Source organism: Miniopterus natalensis, chromosome 9 (genome assembly GCF_054644295.1).
Source record: "Miniopterus natalensis isolate mMinNat1 chromosome 9, mMinNat1.hap1, whole genome shotgun sequence".
Lineage (NCBI taxonomy): Eukaryota > Metazoa > Chordata > Mammalia > Chiroptera > Miniopteridae > Miniopterus > Miniopterus natalensis.
This window is the reverse complement of record NC_142089.1, coordinates 7,169,500-7,187,621: the sequence shown is the minus strand read 5'-3', so window position 1 is coordinate 7,187,621 and position 18,122 is coordinate 7,169,500. Positions and strand designations below refer to the sequence as shown.

Sequence of the window (18,122 nt, the reverse complement as noted above, 5' to 3'; positions counted from 1 at the left end):
ACGGTAGTAAAAATAGGGCATGGATATGACACAGGCACACAAGTGGACACATCGGCCAGTGGACCAGAGTAGAGCACCTAGAATTTAACCTAGCACATATTCAACTAATACTTGGCAAGGGAGCCAAGATACCGAGGAGGAAAAGGACTGTTCTTTACAAGTGGTGCTGGGAAACTGGGGAAACATGTAGCACAGTGAAATTGGGCCCCTGTCCAACAGCACTCAGAAACATTTGCTCAAAGTGGATCAAAAACTTAAACATAAGACCTGATACCATAAAACTGGAAGAAAACATTGGGAAGAAGCTCACTGATACTGTTCTTGGCAGTAATTTTTTTTTTTTAATATGACACCAAAAACAGCATCATCAGATGTTAACAAGGGGAACTACCTCTACCTCCAAAGCTTCTGCACATGCACAGCAAAAGAAACAACAAAATTAAAAGACAGCCTTCAGAATGGGAGAAAATTTTGTAAACCCTCTATCAGATAAGGGAGTTAACATCCAAAAAATACAAGGAAGTGAGTCAACAACAACAAAAAGCAATCTGATTTAAAAATAGGCAAAACTAAATAGACATATTTCCAAAAAGGACATCAAAGTGGCCAACAAACACATGAAATCATGCTCAGCACCACTAATGGGAATGCAAATCGAAACCACAATAATGAGAGATTATCACACACCTGTCAGAATGGATATCATCAAGAAGATGAGACAGGTGATGGTGAGGATGTGAAAAGGAAACCCTTATACATTGTAGGTAGAAATGTAAATTGGTCCAACCGCTATGGAAAACAATATGGAAGCTCATCAAAAATTAGAAATAAAACTACCATACAGTTTAACTTCTGAGTATATACCCAAAAAAAGCAAAAACAGGATTTTTGACCAGATATATGCACTCGCATGTTTACCACAGCATTATTCATGATAGCCAAGATATGGGAACAACCCAAATGCCCACCAACAGATGGATTTTCAAAAGGTGGTATGTGCACAATGGAATATTATTCAGCCATAAGGAAGGAAGATATCCTCCCACCTGCAACAACATGGCTGGACCTTCAGCACAGTATGCTAAATGGGATAAGTCAAACAAAGTCTAGTGCTGTAGGATAGCACTTATATGTGGGACCTAAAAACATTAACCCTATAAAGAAGAGTAAAATGAGGGTTACCAGGGGATGGGGTGGGGGGTAGTGTGATGGTGTGTAAGGGTTCAGACTCATGACGAGTGGTAAATGAGCCATAGAGATGCAGTGCACAGTATAGTGAGCATACTCAGTAACATCACACTGAGTTATGTCAGGTGATTAATAGCTCTACATCTGCAGTCACATGACATTGTGTAAGTACATCATCTTAAACTTATACAATGTTACATGTCAGATGTACTCAGTAAGTAAAAGAAAGTACAGTGTATCTCAGAAGTGGTGTGAGAAAAGCAAAGAGGGAGATGGCAAAGTTAGGGGTCAGGTAAGAACGGTGACCTCATTGTGTTCTGCAGATACCTGAAGAGCTGCAACCTTCCAGCTTTGAAAAGAAAGTGTATCTCCTGTACGAACACGACCTCATCCTCAGAAGAAGACCGACAGAACCCCAGGGCAGATGGTGCCCAAGCCTTGCAAGGTAACAGGAGCTCTTCATAGTTAGATAAAAAGAGTTACTACAAAGCCACCCCTTACTCTCCATTTCTCTTTAGTTTTGTAGCTTTAGTTATTTCATTGTAATCATGAATGGTCCTAGTTTCACAGTCCTCTTTATGGCCCATAGGTTGTTATCTGTCAGTTATAAATGTCTGAAAACTGTTTGGTCTTTGACATAAATTTCCTGTTGGGAATTTTTCTTTTCACTATTAGTCTCTCTTATGTCCCCAGCTGTTTCTCAGATCCCAGCCATGCCTACATCGGAAGTGCCAGCTAACGGACGGTCCACGGACAACGAAGGAGGAGCTCCACGGACCCTGCCCACGGCGGCACTGAGCCCGGGCTCTGACATAAGCCAGTGCAGTTACAGCAGCACCATGGTTCACGTCCCGCCACCAGAGCCAGGTACCACACTCACCCCCGACTCCACACTACATATGCTGCTATGAGAAAACAGTCAGTGATGCCGTGTACTTAGTAATAACTTCTAAATCTTTGGAAGCGTCATGTTTATGTTGGTTACATATGTATATATATTTTGGACTGTGTTTCTTAGTTATGTCGTTTGTGTGAAGTGCTCGGAACACTGGTCGTAGCAGTGAGCCCTCAACCAGAGTTAGCCGTTCATGCAGCAGGGCCACCTGGTTGCTGACCTCGAAAGGTCTCAGACTGTAGTTGTGCCTGGAGAGGTCACGGGTATGGATAGAAATTTCTGTGGTCTGATCACCCCCCTTGTTTATCGGTGTGGTGACTTGGTAGATTACTCCGATGTCTTCTTCCTTCTCACTGCCACCCCCTCCTTTGACTGTTTCATTGCTCATAGCAGTTTGGCGGATGGAGAAGTAGCACAGCTGAGTTAAATCGGGTTTTCGGATTAGCTCTAATTTCTCTCTGCTGGTGCTCCGTGATACATTAATTAACACGTGCTAAGCTCTTCCTCTGTCCCACTCCCTGTCCTTAGTCCGTCCTAGAAATTTAACTCCTTTACGCCTCACAGCCACCCTTGAGGTGGAGAGTGTAGTACTGATGGGTGGGCTGCAGCTTGGTGGGAGAAGACCTCGGACAAAACTATTGAGACAGGTTGTGTTGCTGGTGAACCAGAGATAGCCTGTTGATTTTTAAACCACAGGATATATTAAAGGTTTAAAAATAAATTCAAAGATAAAAAGAAACATTTTGAAGAGTTCAGGGAGATAGATACAAAAATATTTACAATAAAAGCAAGATTTAAATACCTAAGTCTGCACACTGAGTATCACAACACTGTAAAACACGTGTACAGGTGTACAGAGGGTAAAGGCAGGCGGGAGAAAGTAGGAAGAATTGTGCGCTAGGTTGATGAAGTTTTTAGATTCCAGCTGTTGTACTGTTTGTAAAACTTACTGAAAGATGGTTAATTTGGTGAAAATAAGTAATTGCAATAGTAGCAATTAAAATGAAATGTTCCTTCACCTCAGCAGAGTCGCCTGCAGCCTGTGAGCCGACGCCCGGCACGCAGTGGGCCCCGCTGACCCTGACCGCAGAGCTCAGGCGCTCGGGGCTCACCAGGGCTGTGCTGTCGGCGCACACGCGGAGGGAGGAGCAGCACTACGTGGGCCGGTTCCGGGAACAGATGCTGTCCTCACCCTACAGCTGCCACCTCCCGCACGGAAGTCCAAGCAGAGCCAGACGCTCACGCACGCAAGGTAGGTAACTTCTCTGGAACGCGTTCATTGACCTGCCTCACCCTGGATTTATGAGTCGCCTGTGGGTGCTCGGAGGTGGGGGCAATGGAGTGGGAGGAACTGGCTCAGATGCTGAGATCGGTCTCTGGGCTGCCTGTTGCCTGCCCTCGGTTTAGGTCTGAGCAGCTGACTGAAGGGAGTTTCTTTTACAGCAACTGCTTTCACCCCAGCAGACGCGCTTAGTCCTCCCCCCCGCAGTTACCTGCACACGGCAGCCTCCACTTTGGGTCGGTTGCCTTACTGCACCTCCCTCTCTGTCCTCAGGAGAGGCGACTTCCAGGCAGACCGGCACAGCTGGTGGCAAGAAGGGGAAGCACAAGCGGAAGAAGCTGCTGGAGCCACAGGATGGCCAGTGCGCCAGGAACAAGGACACTTTCTGTCCCCATGTCAGAACTGACGTCCAGAATGTGCAGCCCTGGTGCCCGTCCCCGGCCTCCCCTCTCCATGTCCCCAGCCTGCCGTTCCCAGCTGCGGGGGTGGCTGCCAGCCAGGCCCCTTACCTCGTACCAGCATTCCCCCTGCCCACTGTGACTTCGCCGGGGGCAGAGCATGCAGCCTCAGTGACAGCACCAGACTGTCTGCCCAAGCCACCTTTCCCAGCTGTCCCTTCGCCTTACGTGGACACTTTTCTGACCATTTTGCTGCCTGACTCCCATGTGTATCCTCTGTTGGCACCATCATTCTCTCCATACCTGCTTTTGGGGGCAGCAGGCCCTTCTGAAATAGCACCCTCAATATCAGCAGTGGCTCCAGATGTGGAAGCAGCATTTCCAGTCACTGACCAGAGGAGAGCTGGGGAGAACTGGGAGGCCCAGAGTGAAGGGCACCCGTGCACCAGCTCCAGGAGCAGCTCACCGCTGCAGCTGGACTTGCTCCAGGAAGACGTGCCCTGGTCCTGCGAGTCTGCAGAGCAGGTGAGGAGTACTGCCCAGATGAGTATGTGAGGGACACCGACTTTCAACACACGACTGAGATTATCAGAATTGAGCGTCTTACACTGGGGCTCCGCCCAGAGGGTCTGAACGGGTGACCCATGTTTCCGCTGGGCTGCAGGCTGTGAGCGCTGGTCTCCAGAAACATGCGCCATACTTTAAAAGCGGGAATGAGAATCTGCTGTGTCCTGGTTTCTCAGACACTTTTTGTGTGGTTTTCCCAAAGTGCTTTCAGGTTTTCTATATGAACAAAGGTTTTTCCCCTTTAAATCTATTATCCAAGCATTAGACTAAACATATTCACTGCCTATAAAATGTGTTTTCTTACCTACAACTGAGGTTATGGTTTGGTAAGACAAGAACAAGCCACACTGACAAGACATGAATTTAGCAATTTTACTTTTTTGGGCCTAGTTGTAGTACAGCAGTTGTGTGCGGAGGGGGTAGGAGATAGTCAGTACTCACTAAAGTAGGCAGTTGATAGTTTCACATTTATACATGTCACTTTCAAAAAGGAAGGCTTTTTAGTGTTTCCTTTAACTTTTCACCCCTTTGCCTAAAAAAGACATTCTCAGATTACCAGGTTAGACTGGAACAGGAGCCAAGACAAGTGCCAATTTATAGTTTTCCTCATGCTTCCCTTCAGGATCAAGAAAGTCTGATCCAAATCAAGAAAGTGTGCTGCTTAACAGCCTGATACCAGTGCACTTGCTGGACCTGAGGCCCGGTGGCGCGCCTCAGTGAGCCAGGCCAGGCCTGTGGAGTGAGATGGGCTCAGATCCCAGCCCCGTCGCTTGTTACTCGGTTCGCTTAGGCAGGTTATTTAACCTTCCTTTGCCTTTGTTTCCTTATTTGAAAAAGATTAATACTTCACAGTATTCTGAGGATTACATAAAGTAATATTTATGGAGTTCTCCCCGCCCCCCGTGCAGTGTGAGTTCCAGGATAGCAGGACCTTTGTTCTGTTCACTGTTTTATTCCTAGTATTTGGGACACTGTTTAGAACATACAACATGTTCAGTACACCTTTCCTGAATGACAAAAAAAATTAAAGCACACATCTGCACATCTGTATGGTCTGTGGCATGTAATAGGTACTCAAGAGAACAATAATATCTTGAAAATTACATACAAAGGAACTTGGGCCCCATTATTGGGGGCAGGCTGAAATGTTTAGCTTCTCAGCTATACCTAGCGTTTTATTCTGTTTAATGTGTGAGGCTGAAGATCTAGATATTTTGTAATATGATGCTTGAGGTGTTAAAGTGTTTTCTTGTGTTCTTACTTTCCAGCATTGTGTTACAGGCAACAGTGGAAAGAACACCCACCATTTTACTGCCAGTGACCTGTGCATGGTGCCCCTTCCCAAGGAGTCTCCATCTGGGCCTGGCTCTGCAGCATCAGGTAGTGGATCCAGGTGACATGGTCCTCAGGCTCTGCCGCCAGGAGGTCACTGTGTGACGATGGGCTGTTTGGTTTCTGCACTGGTGTGGAAGTCAAGTGTTTTTCCTGTTTTCTTTTTGTAAGCTTTATTGGGGTATAGTTATTTACATACACAAACTACACCAAATTTAGATGTGCAAAACAAGAATTCTGAGAAACACATACATTAGGGTACCGCCACCACAGTCACATGGAACATTTCCATCCCTGGGAAAGTTCCCCTGCGACATTGCAGTCAGCCCCCCCCTTTCTGCATTTGCTCTGCATCACTTGAGGGTTATTCTTTCTACAAAGCCATGTGAATTGAATGACCCAACAGTCTTTGTGTTGCAGTCTTTGTGTCGGGACTCTTTCAGTGCGCACACTGCTGCTAAGTTTCATCAATTGCCCCTGTCAGTAGCGTGTGCCTCTTATTGATGAGTAGAATTACATTGTATGGGTATCCATTCACCATTGATGGTTATTGGGCTTCCAGTTTAGGACTGTTAATGCTGCGATGAACATCAATTAGTCTGAGTCTTTTTGTGGATATGTGTTCTTTTCTCTCTGGTAGAAACCTAGGAAGGAAATTGCTAGGTCATGTGTATGGTTAACTTTATAAGAAACTGCCAAACTCCTTTCCAAAGTGGCAGTACCATTTTGTATGCCTGTCAGCAACGTGTGAGAGCTCCAATTTGCAACACACCCTGGCCAGCACTGGTATTGTCCGTCATAAGTTTTAGCCATTCCAATGGGTCTGTCCGTGATCCATTTTCAGTTAATTTTAACTATGTTGTGAGGTTAGGGTCGATATACTTTCCTTGCATACAGGTATCCAATTGTTCCTGCCCCATTTGTTGAAAAGGTTAATCTTTCCCCCACTGAATTACCATGGCACCTTTGTCGAAAATAAATTGGTCATATATGTTCAGGTGTGTTTCTGGGCTCTGTGTTCTGTTTATCTTTACGGCTAGCTTTAGGGTAATCCCACATTCATTTGATGTGGGATTTCAAGTAATTTCAACTCTGTTCCTCTTTTCAAAATAATTCTGGATATTGTAGGTCCTTTGTCCACATAAATTGTAGAATCAGGTTCTTAGTTTCTACAAAAAAAGCCTGCTGGATTTTGGTTAACACTGTGTTGAGTCTATAGGCCAGTTTCAGAAGAATTATCACCCTAACAGTATTGAGTCTTCTGTTCCATGAGCATGATGTTTCTTTTTTATGTAGGTCTTTAATTTTTCTCAGCACTGTTGTAGTTTTCCATGCACAGATCTTACATGTACATATTTTGCTAAAATTATCTAAGGACTTTGTATATTAGATGACATTTTAAAATTCCAATCTCCAGTTGTTTGTTGTTAGCATATAGAACTTCAACCAGTTTTGTATTTTGAACTTCTGCTGACTTGTTGGACTAGCCAGGACCCCAGTGCAGTGTTGAGTAGAAGTAGTGAGACAGACGTTACTGCCTTGTTCACAGAGCTGCACCGTGAAGTATGACATCAGATGGGGTTTTCCTTAAATGTTCTTTGTCGATGAGATTGAGGAAGTTCCTTTTCTACTGTTAATTTCCTGAGGTGTTTTTTTCTGCACCTGTTGAGATAATCATATCGTTTTCCTCCCTTATTTTATTAATATGGTGTATGTCATTAATTAATTCTCAAATCGTTAACCTTGTACTTGGTCATGCTGTTTAATGCTTTTAATATATTGCTCGTTTCTGTATCTAATAGTTTATAAAGGATTATGCACCTATCATGAGAAGTGTTTTTTTATTGTTTTCTCTTCTTGTAATGTCTTTGGCTGTTTTGGGATCTGAGTAATGCTGGCTTTAAAAAGAATGAGTTGGGAACTGTTCCCGCCTCTTCTCTTTTCTGGAAGAGTTTGTTTCGAATGGATACTTTATCATCCTTACATGTTTGGTAGAATTGCACTGGTGAAGCCATCTGGGCTGAAGTTTTCTTCTCCCATCTGGGAGAAGGTTTTTAACAGTATATTTAATTTCTTTAATAATTTGGTATCTATTCAGGTTTCTGTTTCTTCTTGAGTGACCTTGGGTAATTTATATTTTTCAAGGATTTTGTCCACTTTAAGTTGTAGAATTTCGTTTCATGAAGCTGTTTATAATATTCCTTTATTCTTTTAATGTCTGTAGAATTTATTGTACTCTTAGTGCTGGTATTAATAATTTTTTCCTGACCTGACTCTATTTACCAATTATACTAACTTTTCAGAGAAGCGACTTTTGTTCAACTTTTTTCGATATTTTTGTTTGGTTTTGTATTTTATCTATTTCTGCTCTAATCTTTCTTCTGTTGACTTTGGATTTTATTTACTCTTTTTCTAATTTCTTAAGGTGGAAGCTTAGACCACTGATTAGATACCTTTTGTTCCTGCCAATATAAACGTTTAATGCTTTCTGTTTCCCTCTAAGCAGTGCTTTACCTGCATCCCTCAAATCTTGATGTGTAAGTTTTTATTTTCATTAAATCTAAAGTATTTTCTAATTTCCATTGTGTTATCTTCTTTGAGCATAGGTTATTAGAAATGTATTTAATTACATAATATTGGGATTTTTCTAGATATTTCATTGGTTTCTAACTTAATTGCAGTCAGAGCACATTCTTTGTATTTTTTTAATTTACTGAGACTTGTTTAATAGTCCAGAATTTGGTCTCTCTTGGTCATTGTTTCAGGTGCACTTGAACATGTTCTGTAGTTGTTGAGTTGTGTCTCCTATAAATGTAAACTAGGTCAAGTTGGCTGAAAATGTTGGTCCAGCCTTCTACATCCTGATTTTCCATCTACTTGATTTATCAGTAATTAAGACAGGGCTCTTAAAATGTCCAACTATAGTTGTGAATTTGTCTCTTTTTTCTTGCAGTCCAATCAGTGTTTGCCTCATGTATTTTGAAGCTCTTTTATTAGGTGCATACATATTTAAGATTGTTATGTCCTTTTGATGAATTGATCTCTTTATTATGATATGTACCTTGCTTTGAAATCCCCTTTGCCTGATACCAGTGTATCCACTCCAGCTTTATTTTGATGAGTGTTTACATGGTATATCTTTTTTCATCTTCTTACTTTTAACTTGTATGTGTCTTTATATTTATAAAGTTGACTTTTGGTAACCACCATATAGTTGGGTATTGCTTTTTTATCCATATGGCAATCTTTGCCTTCTAATTGGAGTATTTAGACCATTTACATCTAATGTGATTGTCAATGTGGTCAGGGTGAAATTAAATCTTTCATCTTGCTACTTGTGTGATATCTCACTTCATCTGCTTTCTTCCTTTTTTCTTCCTCCCCTCTTCCTTTTGGGTTAATTGTGTACATTTAACAATTCTGTTTTCTCTCTCTTATTGGCTTTTCAGCTATACTACTTTTTCTTTCTTTCTTTCTTTCTTTCTTTCTTTCTTTCTTTCTTTCTTTCTTTCTTTCTTTTTCTTTCTTTTCTTTCTTTCTTTCTTTCTTTTTCTTTCTTTCTTTCTTTCTTTCTTTCTCTCTTTCTTTCTCTCTTTCTCTCTTTCTCTCTTTTTTTCAGTCATTGCTCCAGGATTTGCAAGTGCATCTTTTATTTATCCCAGTTTATATTCCAATATGATACTTATTATATCATTTTATGTCTAAGAACCTTAAAACGGAGTACTTCCATTTTCTCCTTTTGTCTTTATGCTATTTTTATCATATATTTTCCTTCTACGTGCATTATAAACCCACAATAAAATTGTTACTGTTTTTGCTTTATTTATTTTTTTAAATATATCTTTATTGATTTCCAAGAGAGGAAAGGAGAGGGAGAGAGAGAGATAGGAACATCAGTGATGAGAGAGTCATTGATCGTCTGCCAGCCGCAGCCTGGGCATGTACCCTGACTGGGAATCGAACCCCGATAGCCTGGATCCTAGATCGACGTTCAACCCCTGAGCCACGCCCGGCCAGGCCACATCTGTGGTTTTGATAGGAACGGAACTGATCATTGGCTTTATCAGAGTGGACATTCTGATAGGAAAAGTCAGAGGGAAAAGAAATCTAGGGTGTCGCAAAGAGTGCTAGTGGACGGTGGCCTTTGGGCTCCAAGCTGGATGGTGAAGGCACCGTTCCAGACTTGGAGGTGAACAGCAAAGAGCCAAGTGAGAAAGCGAAGCTGAGGCGTTAGTGATGCAGGAGGTGGAGCTGAGGCAGCAGTTGCGGGTGGGCGGCTATGAGCATGAGCGTAGCTTGGGGCGGGGAGCAAGGTCTTGGGAAGGTCCAGCAGCTGCAGGGCTTGTCCAGATGGTGGCTGCTCCGAGTGGAGAAGATCGGGTCGCGGTGGAAGTCTTTGAAGAGTGAGGGCCAGTTTGGCAAGTCGGTCCCTGACAGGCATCTTCTGATTTGTTACTGTGTTGATTCTCGATAGGAAGCAGTGATAGCAGCATGTATTTCACTAGTAGTGATTGCTCTTCTGAAATCACCCATGATGGGCAGCAGCCTCGGGATGTGCAGGAAAAAGAGGCATTTCCCAGTTCCGCCGAAGAGCCCATCTGGAGAATGATAAAGCAGACGCCCGAGTGCATTCTCATGACGTATCAGGTGCCAGAGAGGTAGGAAAGCACCCTGGAGGACCTGCTTTTATACGAGTTTCTTAGTGGTTTCTTAAGTCTGTTTGTGAAACAAAGTGATTTTTTTTTTTTAATCCTCACCTGAGGATATTTTTTCCATTACTTTTCAGAGAGAGTGAGGAGAGAGAGAGAAACATCGATGTGAGAGAAACACATGGATTGGTTGCCTCCCGCACATCCTCCGACAGGGGCCAGGGATCGAGCCTGCAACCAATGTAAGTGCCCTTGGCTGGAATCAAACCCAGGACCTTCAGTCCACGGGCCGGCACTCTCACCACTGAGCCAAACTGGCCAGGGCGGTACAAAGTGATTTTTAAATGTTTTTATGCATACCCTTAGGGAAATGTATTTTCAAATTCATTCATTCATTTGAAGTCAAATGACAAATGATTTCTTGAAGCAGTGGTCACAGTGGGAGTGCCACACGTGTGCAGATCCAGACTAGACAAATGCCATCGTGACACAGGAGGGCAAAAGAAAAGGCTGCTTCCCAAGGTGGCACATAAGTAAAGGGGCTTTTCTTTTTAGACTGGATTTTTTCCACTGTGAAAGCAGGAGAATTAAGGGAAACGTGTTTCTTCTACATGCCTCGTTAGAGCACTATGCAGATGTCCTGCACCAAGAAAGAGGCTTGGCTCTTCTAGCTGGACAGAGAAATGATTCAGTTATGTTTAATGTGTGCATCGTGTATTAAAAGAGATAGAAATAACATTACAAAACAAGAATTGCTGCTCTTAGGTAACATGATAAGAACCCTGGGCCTTGCTCAGGACTGTTAAGGTTTTGTTTGTCATTTATTTTCAGGGTTAAAGAAATTGTACTGAAAGAAGACCTAGAAAAGCTGGAATGCATGAGGTGGCAGCAGCCACAGTTTTCTCCTGGACAGAGGGAGGAGCTGGCCAAGGAGCATTCTTGGATTCAGAGCCAGACCCTCCCTCAAGAAATAGACATCCAAGTAAGCACAGTGGTAGCGGCTGTCACAGGCCGAGTTTCCCGGGCCAGGTAGCGTTCTAGGCACTTGATAAGCATCGCACGATCCCACTGAAAATTTTCATCCTCACGATGACTTCTGTGGTAAACGTTATCATTCCTGCTTTAGCAATAAACAACAAAGTGAGGCACACAGATATTAAAATAACTTGTATAAGGTTATACAGTTCATCGGATTTTAAATACAGGTCTTTTTGACTGCAAACGGTTTTTTCCTTCCACTAGTTGGAATATTGTGGGCAATAAGGAGTAAAGACACCTGCTCTGGTATGTGATTGACTAGGGCAGGGAGTGTAAGAGATTTGCATTTCAAATATGCATGCGTGTTTGACAAGAGTTCAGACCCAAGATGTAAGATTCGCACCAGAGGTAGTGTACCCAGCAGGAGTTTCCATGGGACCCAGGCGGTCTTTTTGCTCTGATGAGATCTTCACAGTGAGATCATACCTGAGCAGCCTGAACAGGGAAGCCCTCAATTACTGGTGGCCCCAGGGGCTGGTTCTGTAGTGATGGTTGTGACAGTTGTGGGGGGGGGATGTGCAAAGACAAAACTTATAACGAGAGTAAAGGTAGGTGTCCAGAAAGTGTACAGTAAGGCTTATGGATTAAACAAGTCATAGGAATCTTCCCCACCCCATTTCTAAAGAAAGGAAAACAAGCCTGTCGTTCAAGGGTGGCTAGATACGGCCTCATCAAAGCACAAGAGCTGGGCTGGTTACTATAAGTGTCTTTATTTTTTAAATATTGTTTTTCTTGTTTTTGAGTAGAAGGGTATATGAAGAATGAGCCCCAAACAATTTAAACAAAACTTTAAAGAAGTTGCTGTCATTTACCTTCTAATATAATAAGGAATGAGCCTTAACGGGTATTCTTAGATATGAATGGGTAGGGAAACTAGACATAGATTGCTTGGCCAGCATTTTGCTGATTTTAAAACTGTTCAGATGACATTACCTCAAATAACCTGCCTGCTCTCGTTCTTTCTTGGAGGGCTGTGTCACTTGCAAAAACAAAGATTCAGTTGGTGATGCAGTAGGAGCCTGTGGTCAGGACCCAGCAGAAGACAGCAGTTGAGTGACTGTGGAGGTGCCCAGCACACCCTCCCCGGACATCTCTGAACTCCCCTGACTCTTAAATGACCACGAAGTTATCATTAAATGTTATCTTCTTGGCTTTTTAATAGACATCATTTTTCTGAAACAGACTTTGTATATAGAATCTTTTCCTTCTCCCTGTTCCTGATGTATCACAACTGTTAGTAGGCTTTTTTTCTGGTTTCACTGTCTTTGAAAGAGATTGGATAGTCTGGAAAAAGGTATGTGTACAGCAAAATAAATGATAATAGAAATATAGCTGCAAAGAGCCCCAGTCCGACCTTAGCCTCACTACTTTTGCTGTTACATAAATCATTCCCCCGGTCAGAGTATGACAGGAAGCCCTGCCTTGCACTTTCCTAGTGGTTTCCAGAAACTTAGTGTTCAGTCTGCACAGGTGATGCCTCCCCCCAAAGTTAGCATCGGACACCCCCGTGTGCTCACAGCACACAAGCCAGTCGGTGTTTGCTGATGTTGGCACGTGCTGCCCAGCTCTGAGGGGCATCTCCACTTCCTCCTTACAGAGCCTTCCTCTCGGGAGCCTCATCTTCAAAACCTCTCCGTTAATAATGAGCTTATGGGGGGGAGGTTGAAATTAGCTTTTACATGTGTCATTTTAAAACAAAAGAGCTTCTAACTCAACCAGTGGTATTTCCTTTTTAATGCTTTTTGTTTTTAAAATGATGATTGTAAATAGTTTTGTAAAAATTAATCTTGGCCTTATATGTGTCTGTGTTTAAACCAAAACTAACAGTTAAGTCTTTCTTTCCAACTAATTTACACCAAAAAGGCCTGCACCCCTACAGAGGTCTGGTGGGCACTGCCTTTTGTTTGCCCTTAAACAGGAGGGGCCTCAGTGAGAGGGTCTGGGGAGCTTGGACGGGGCGGGAGCAGACCCGCGGTAACTGAGCTGCGCAGGCTGCGCTGTGTCCCTTAGAGTGACTGGGCCGAGACCTTGACGAGTCCTCTCAGACTTGGAGCCACGTGTGCGGTTCACTCCCATGCAGGTCAGAAAAGGGAAATAGAAGCAAATGGAGGTTACAGAGACCTTTCATCTTCACAAACTAGCGTCTTTCTCTTTTTTGTTGTGTTTTGTGTGTGCGCTTTATTTTGCTTCAGGAACACACTTCCTCCTCCGAGCTTTCTAGCTTTTCATGGCGTGCGTCCTGACAATGGTTAGGACAGCCGGCCTCTTTGTCCGTGGGGACCGCTGGACCTGATTCTCAATCCCCGCAGCTTAGATTTTCTTTCGAAAGTGGTAGTTTCCTGGAAGGGAATTCTGTCTTAAGGTGTCAGAACCTTTCTCAGATGCTACCTATGACATTTCTAGGAATTTTTTTAATATTAAACAGCTCCGTGTTTTATAAAAAGAGAACTCTGATGTTCTACTCCATCTTATTGTTAAATGATTTCGGAAGCCCTCATTGCATTGGTCAGGTTGTGTGGTACTTTTTTATTTTTGCCTTCAGTGAAGAGTATCAATTTTTAAAAAATCATCTTAGATATTGTCCATCAGTACAATCATTGTAACCTTCTGTCGCAATAAAATTTTTAATTTGAGCAAATCAGAAATGACGTGAAGCTGTCAGAGGATCACTCTGCACTTGTGTATGTAATGTATATTTATACTTTAAACCTCATGTTCTCTAATAACACATGCCCTTTTCCGTTCCTTCTGGGTACTGGCTGTATCTAAACTGGCTTGCTGCTTTGCCTTAGTACACGTTTTACCAAGTGCACACTATTCTGGGCTTGATTTGAAACTGGTGCTCATTGTAGGCAGATTCCTCCAAGCATTTATATTCCCAGATTTTGACATGTAGATTAGTTGGTGTATTTAGAGACTGTGCTGCAAAGCTCCTGCTTCTGAGGCGGGAGAGGGGTCAGCAGTGACAGCCACTGCCCCCCACGGGGGCTCCACCCAGCTCTGCCCTTTGTCATTCAAGTTTATAACTTTTTGTATTAATGACTAGAAGTTGGTAATAAAACAATGTATATTATAGGTTTCAACGTTTACGTAAATGTTGGTCAAAAGGCTGTATTTTCTTAGGTAAGAGGTCAGGATTTATGAAAAACAAAATGCTATATGAATGAAATCATTTTGTAATTAAGTGAAATTTCATTATGATTCACAAAGTAAACTTAATCCAAATGAAATCTTGTTTCAGCTGAATTTATAATTAGCTATGTGAACTCGCTTGTTTTTAATAGTCATTAATATTTTAATTGGATATGTTTTTTAAGTAAAAACAATAAACTGTGTACATGTAAAACTTGGGAAATTTCCTTGCACTGTCATCAGACCTTCGCCCTGAGTATGCGCTTTCCGTTGGGAGCGTTGACTGGGAGCTGAGCGCGCCCGGACTGACCGGCTTTCTCAGCAGCACTGTGCGTGGCAGGGGCAGGCGTTTCCAAAGCCATTGCCGCTGAGTCCACACCTCAGCACTGAGCATGTGTACATATTGTTAACACCAGTGTCAATGCCGAATTTATAAAAATCAGTTATCAAAACTGTTCTTCAGGATTCTCTAGTGGACCTGTATTTCCCCACGTCTGCGTCACTGGTGGCAGCAAGCCTCAAAACTGGAAACAAGCCTGAAACCAACAGTGGTACTTCTCGGTACCACCAGTACCAAGAGGGACAAACAGCTGCGTGTTTGCAGAGTGTGCTGGCAGCTTCCCTGAAGTGGCCGCCGGGTGGGCGCAGTGTGCGGGCCGGGCTGGGGACCGGACCACAGTGACGGCACACCGCCAGGCGCCGGGCTTTAGGGTTACGAGCGGCACTCCCACCTCCACTCCCTCGGATCGGGAGTGTGAAACCTTTCCCGGTTCAACGCCCTGCTCCGAGTGAGAACTGGCTCCGTTTCCCCGGAGAGGCCCCGCGTTCCCCAGGCGCCGCGGCCCGCTGCGGGTCCAGAGCGTCTTCTATAGGCTTGCTCCTGGTGTCTTCAGGACAGAGGAGATGCGTCACCTGTGCTCTGCAGAGAGCTTTGATGTTTGTTGACATAATCGCTGCCAGTTATGTGTGGCAGTTCCGTGCGGATCTGACGCTTTGTTCCTCCAGAATGGCAGTGGTGTGAGTGGCAGAGCTCTGTGGGGACGCTCGGGTTTTAGTAAGTTCTGTGCTGGAAGCGACACAGCTCTCGGGAGCCCACAGTGTGTGTCCTAGACACACGTGAGCTACACTGACAATAGCTATAGTGACGGATAAAGGTAGTATGGACGCACCAGGGCATTTCTTACACTGCACAATCTTTTTATTTTTTAATATGTTTTTATTGATCTCAGAGGAAGGGGGGGAGAGAAAAACATTAGTGACGAGAATCATTGATCGGCTGCCTCCTGCCCGCCCCCGACGGGATCGAGCCTGCACCCTGGGCATGTGCCCTGACCGGGAATCAAATGATGTGGTTCATGGGTGGACGCTCGACCACTGAGCCACGCCTGCCGGGCTGCACCCCACAATCTTAAATCCCACCCCAGCTTCCTACCCTCTGAGAAACGTTGTGAAGGTACTTTTCTGAGTTCCCAGGAGCTGAGATCAGACATGGTTCAGTGTCGAGAAATTCGACTTTCCACACGTTCAGCACTTGGTTCAGGCGAGGGATGGGGGCCACAGCATGTGACCCCCCCCCATGAGGCACGGGAATTCGGACTTCCCAGCCCGTTAGGCATCCTTCACTTCAGAGATTTTTCCAAGTGAAGATAACATTTTTTAAAGTAATAACTTATGTTGTCATTTTTAAGGGCTGAGAGGACGTCGTAGCCAAGATGATGTAGTTTACTTAAATGATTTGCTGTTTAACTAAATTTTACTCCTATGATTTTTTCTTAGTTCATTTATTGGCTTTACTTTTAAATTTTCAGAGAATTAAAAAAATAAAGTGGTGGAAAGAACTATAGGTTTTAGAATATGTTTATAAGTAAAACATGACCACTGATGATATTTGCAAAACATAGTGGATTTATTTTCTGGATGATAATGTAGTTTGCCTCGCTTTTCTTCCCGACCGTTTTCGATCAAACGTTCTCGTTTCTGATTTTCTAAGAGGGCTGTTTTGAGTTGACTAGCAGGTGTCCCTCTCACTTCAGACGCAGTATTTCCAGAAGCACTCAGAGGGTTGCCCACGTTTCTCATGTTCCCTGATTCTGGCCAAAAGACGGTTCAGTAAGAGGCTGGGATCTTGCCCAGAGAAAGCCTGAAACAAAGAAAAACAGATGGATTATCAGTGGGTTCAGAGTCCTCCATGAAAGGAACATGAGTCCAGACGTCAGACCTTCCCCTTGTCCTCTGGGATTTAACTGCAGTAGGAGCCCAGCGGGCGGGCCTGAGGGGTCCCTCGCCCAACCCGGGGTCCGCCCGCTCTGTTTAGCCCTGTGATTGCCGAGAATCTCCGTGCACCCCCATCAGCCTATTTCTATTTAAATAACCTGTCAGTAACAACGTGTGGACCTTTATTATCTCCTGTGTAAAACAAGTATTTTATTTGTCTTGAAATTAACTTCTTAGAGCCCTGGGTTTGGGGATTTTTCATTCTAGAATTTCATGAGCAAATCTTGGCCATTACCGGTATGATTTTAGAGTCTTTAACCATAACCCTCCTGTTGAGAAGGTTATAAACATCTGAGTGATGACTTCTAGTTGGTCGCGTAGAAGCCACGCCACCCCCTTCTGGGGGGTTCCCCGAGGCGGGGCCTCCGGTGGTGTGTGCCATCCCCAGGACTCAGTGTTCCCAGAGTTTCTTTTTACAAGGATGTTAGTGGTCAGCGTGTTGGGGAAATGCTTGGTTAAGGTGAAATGAGCGCGTCTCGTGACCCCCGGGCGCCGATGTGCTCAGGTGCGCAGAGCCGCCAGGACGGGCACGGGGCTGGACCGGTGCTGGGCACTGGAGGTTGGCTCGGGGGACTGGCGTCCCCAGAAAGTCCTTTAGGAAACACTAATTTGGGGGGATGGTGATCAAATTCAGATCTTTCTTTTACGTTCAAGGTCCTCCAGTTGTGCCTCATTTCTGACCATTCGCTGTCACCCATCGTCCCTGTCACAGTCTGCCCGCTGCAGCGAGGCGCCTTCCTGTTTTCTCCCGCGCGTCCCCCAGCTCCGCGCTCCGAGCGCGCTCTTCCTGAGACGCGGCGCCGCAGTGCCTTTCAAACCTCAGCTTGACACAGCCCCTGGGGATCCCGGTAAGCTGCAGATTTGGATCCCTTGGGTGCTGTGGGGGGGGGGGGGGGTCTGGGAGTCAGCGTTTCTCACCGGAGCAGCTGGCCCTTGGGCCACTTGTGGAGGTGCTGAAGGAGAGCACAGCGGGTGACAAACGAGCAGGGACCTTATCTACCGTTTATAATAATTTATCCAGAAAAGGCTGGGTAAGTTCTTCACATCTTCTGTGAATCAAAATGTGGAAAAGTCAGTGCTTTGAAATAACAATGACCAGCGGGTCGGTTGTGTTAAGGTGTGATTTCTAGCAGGAGCGCTCGTCTAGTTCATGAATTTAGGATCCTCTAAAGTCAAGGTGTAGAATGTTCACCTTTCTGACCCTCCTCATAGTCACTCACCCTTCTCGCAGTTCCTCTTGGGTTAAACGTGTTGGTACCGGGATCTGAAAAACAGTATTTTGAAGCCATTCATCATGAGATCTGTTGGTTCCATTTTATGCTCGTTTTATTGAAAACACAGAATATTACTAAGTCGTGTCTCATCCT

The 18,122-nt window shown here is 44.3% G+C and overlaps 1 protein-coding gene across 6 annotated transcripts in view; it reads left to right on the top strand.

Moving 5' to 3' along the window:
• PER3 (period circadian regulator 3) overlaps nt 1-12,474 on the top strand; it is a 34,050-nt gene extending 21,576 nt beyond the window's left edge. For 5 of the 6 annotated variants that reach the window (XM_087820141.1, XM_087820136.1, XM_087820137.1 and 2 more), the window contains exons 13-20: nt 1,512-1,633; nt 1,882-2,055; nt 3,108-3,335; nt 3,639-4,288; nt 5,599-5,710; nt 10,137-10,320; nt 11,143-11,293; nt 12,319-12,474. In XM_087820141.1, the coding sequence (XP_087676267.1) occupies nt 1,512-1,633; nt 1,882-2,055; nt 3,108-3,335; nt 3,639-4,288; nt 5,599-5,710; nt 10,137-10,320; nt 11,143-11,293; nt 12,319-12,402 (1,705 nt within the window). In that variant the 3' untranslated portion in view covers nt 12,403-12,474. Of the gene's footprint in view, nt 1-1,511; nt 1,634-1,881; nt 2,056-3,107; nt 3,336-3,638; nt 4,289-5,598; nt 5,711-10,136; nt 10,321-11,142; nt 11,294-12,318 lie in introns of those variants that run through there. The other variant, XM_087820140.1, reaches the window with a different exon arrangement.
• The last annotated feature ends 5,648 nt before the right edge of the window (nt 12,475-18,122 follow it).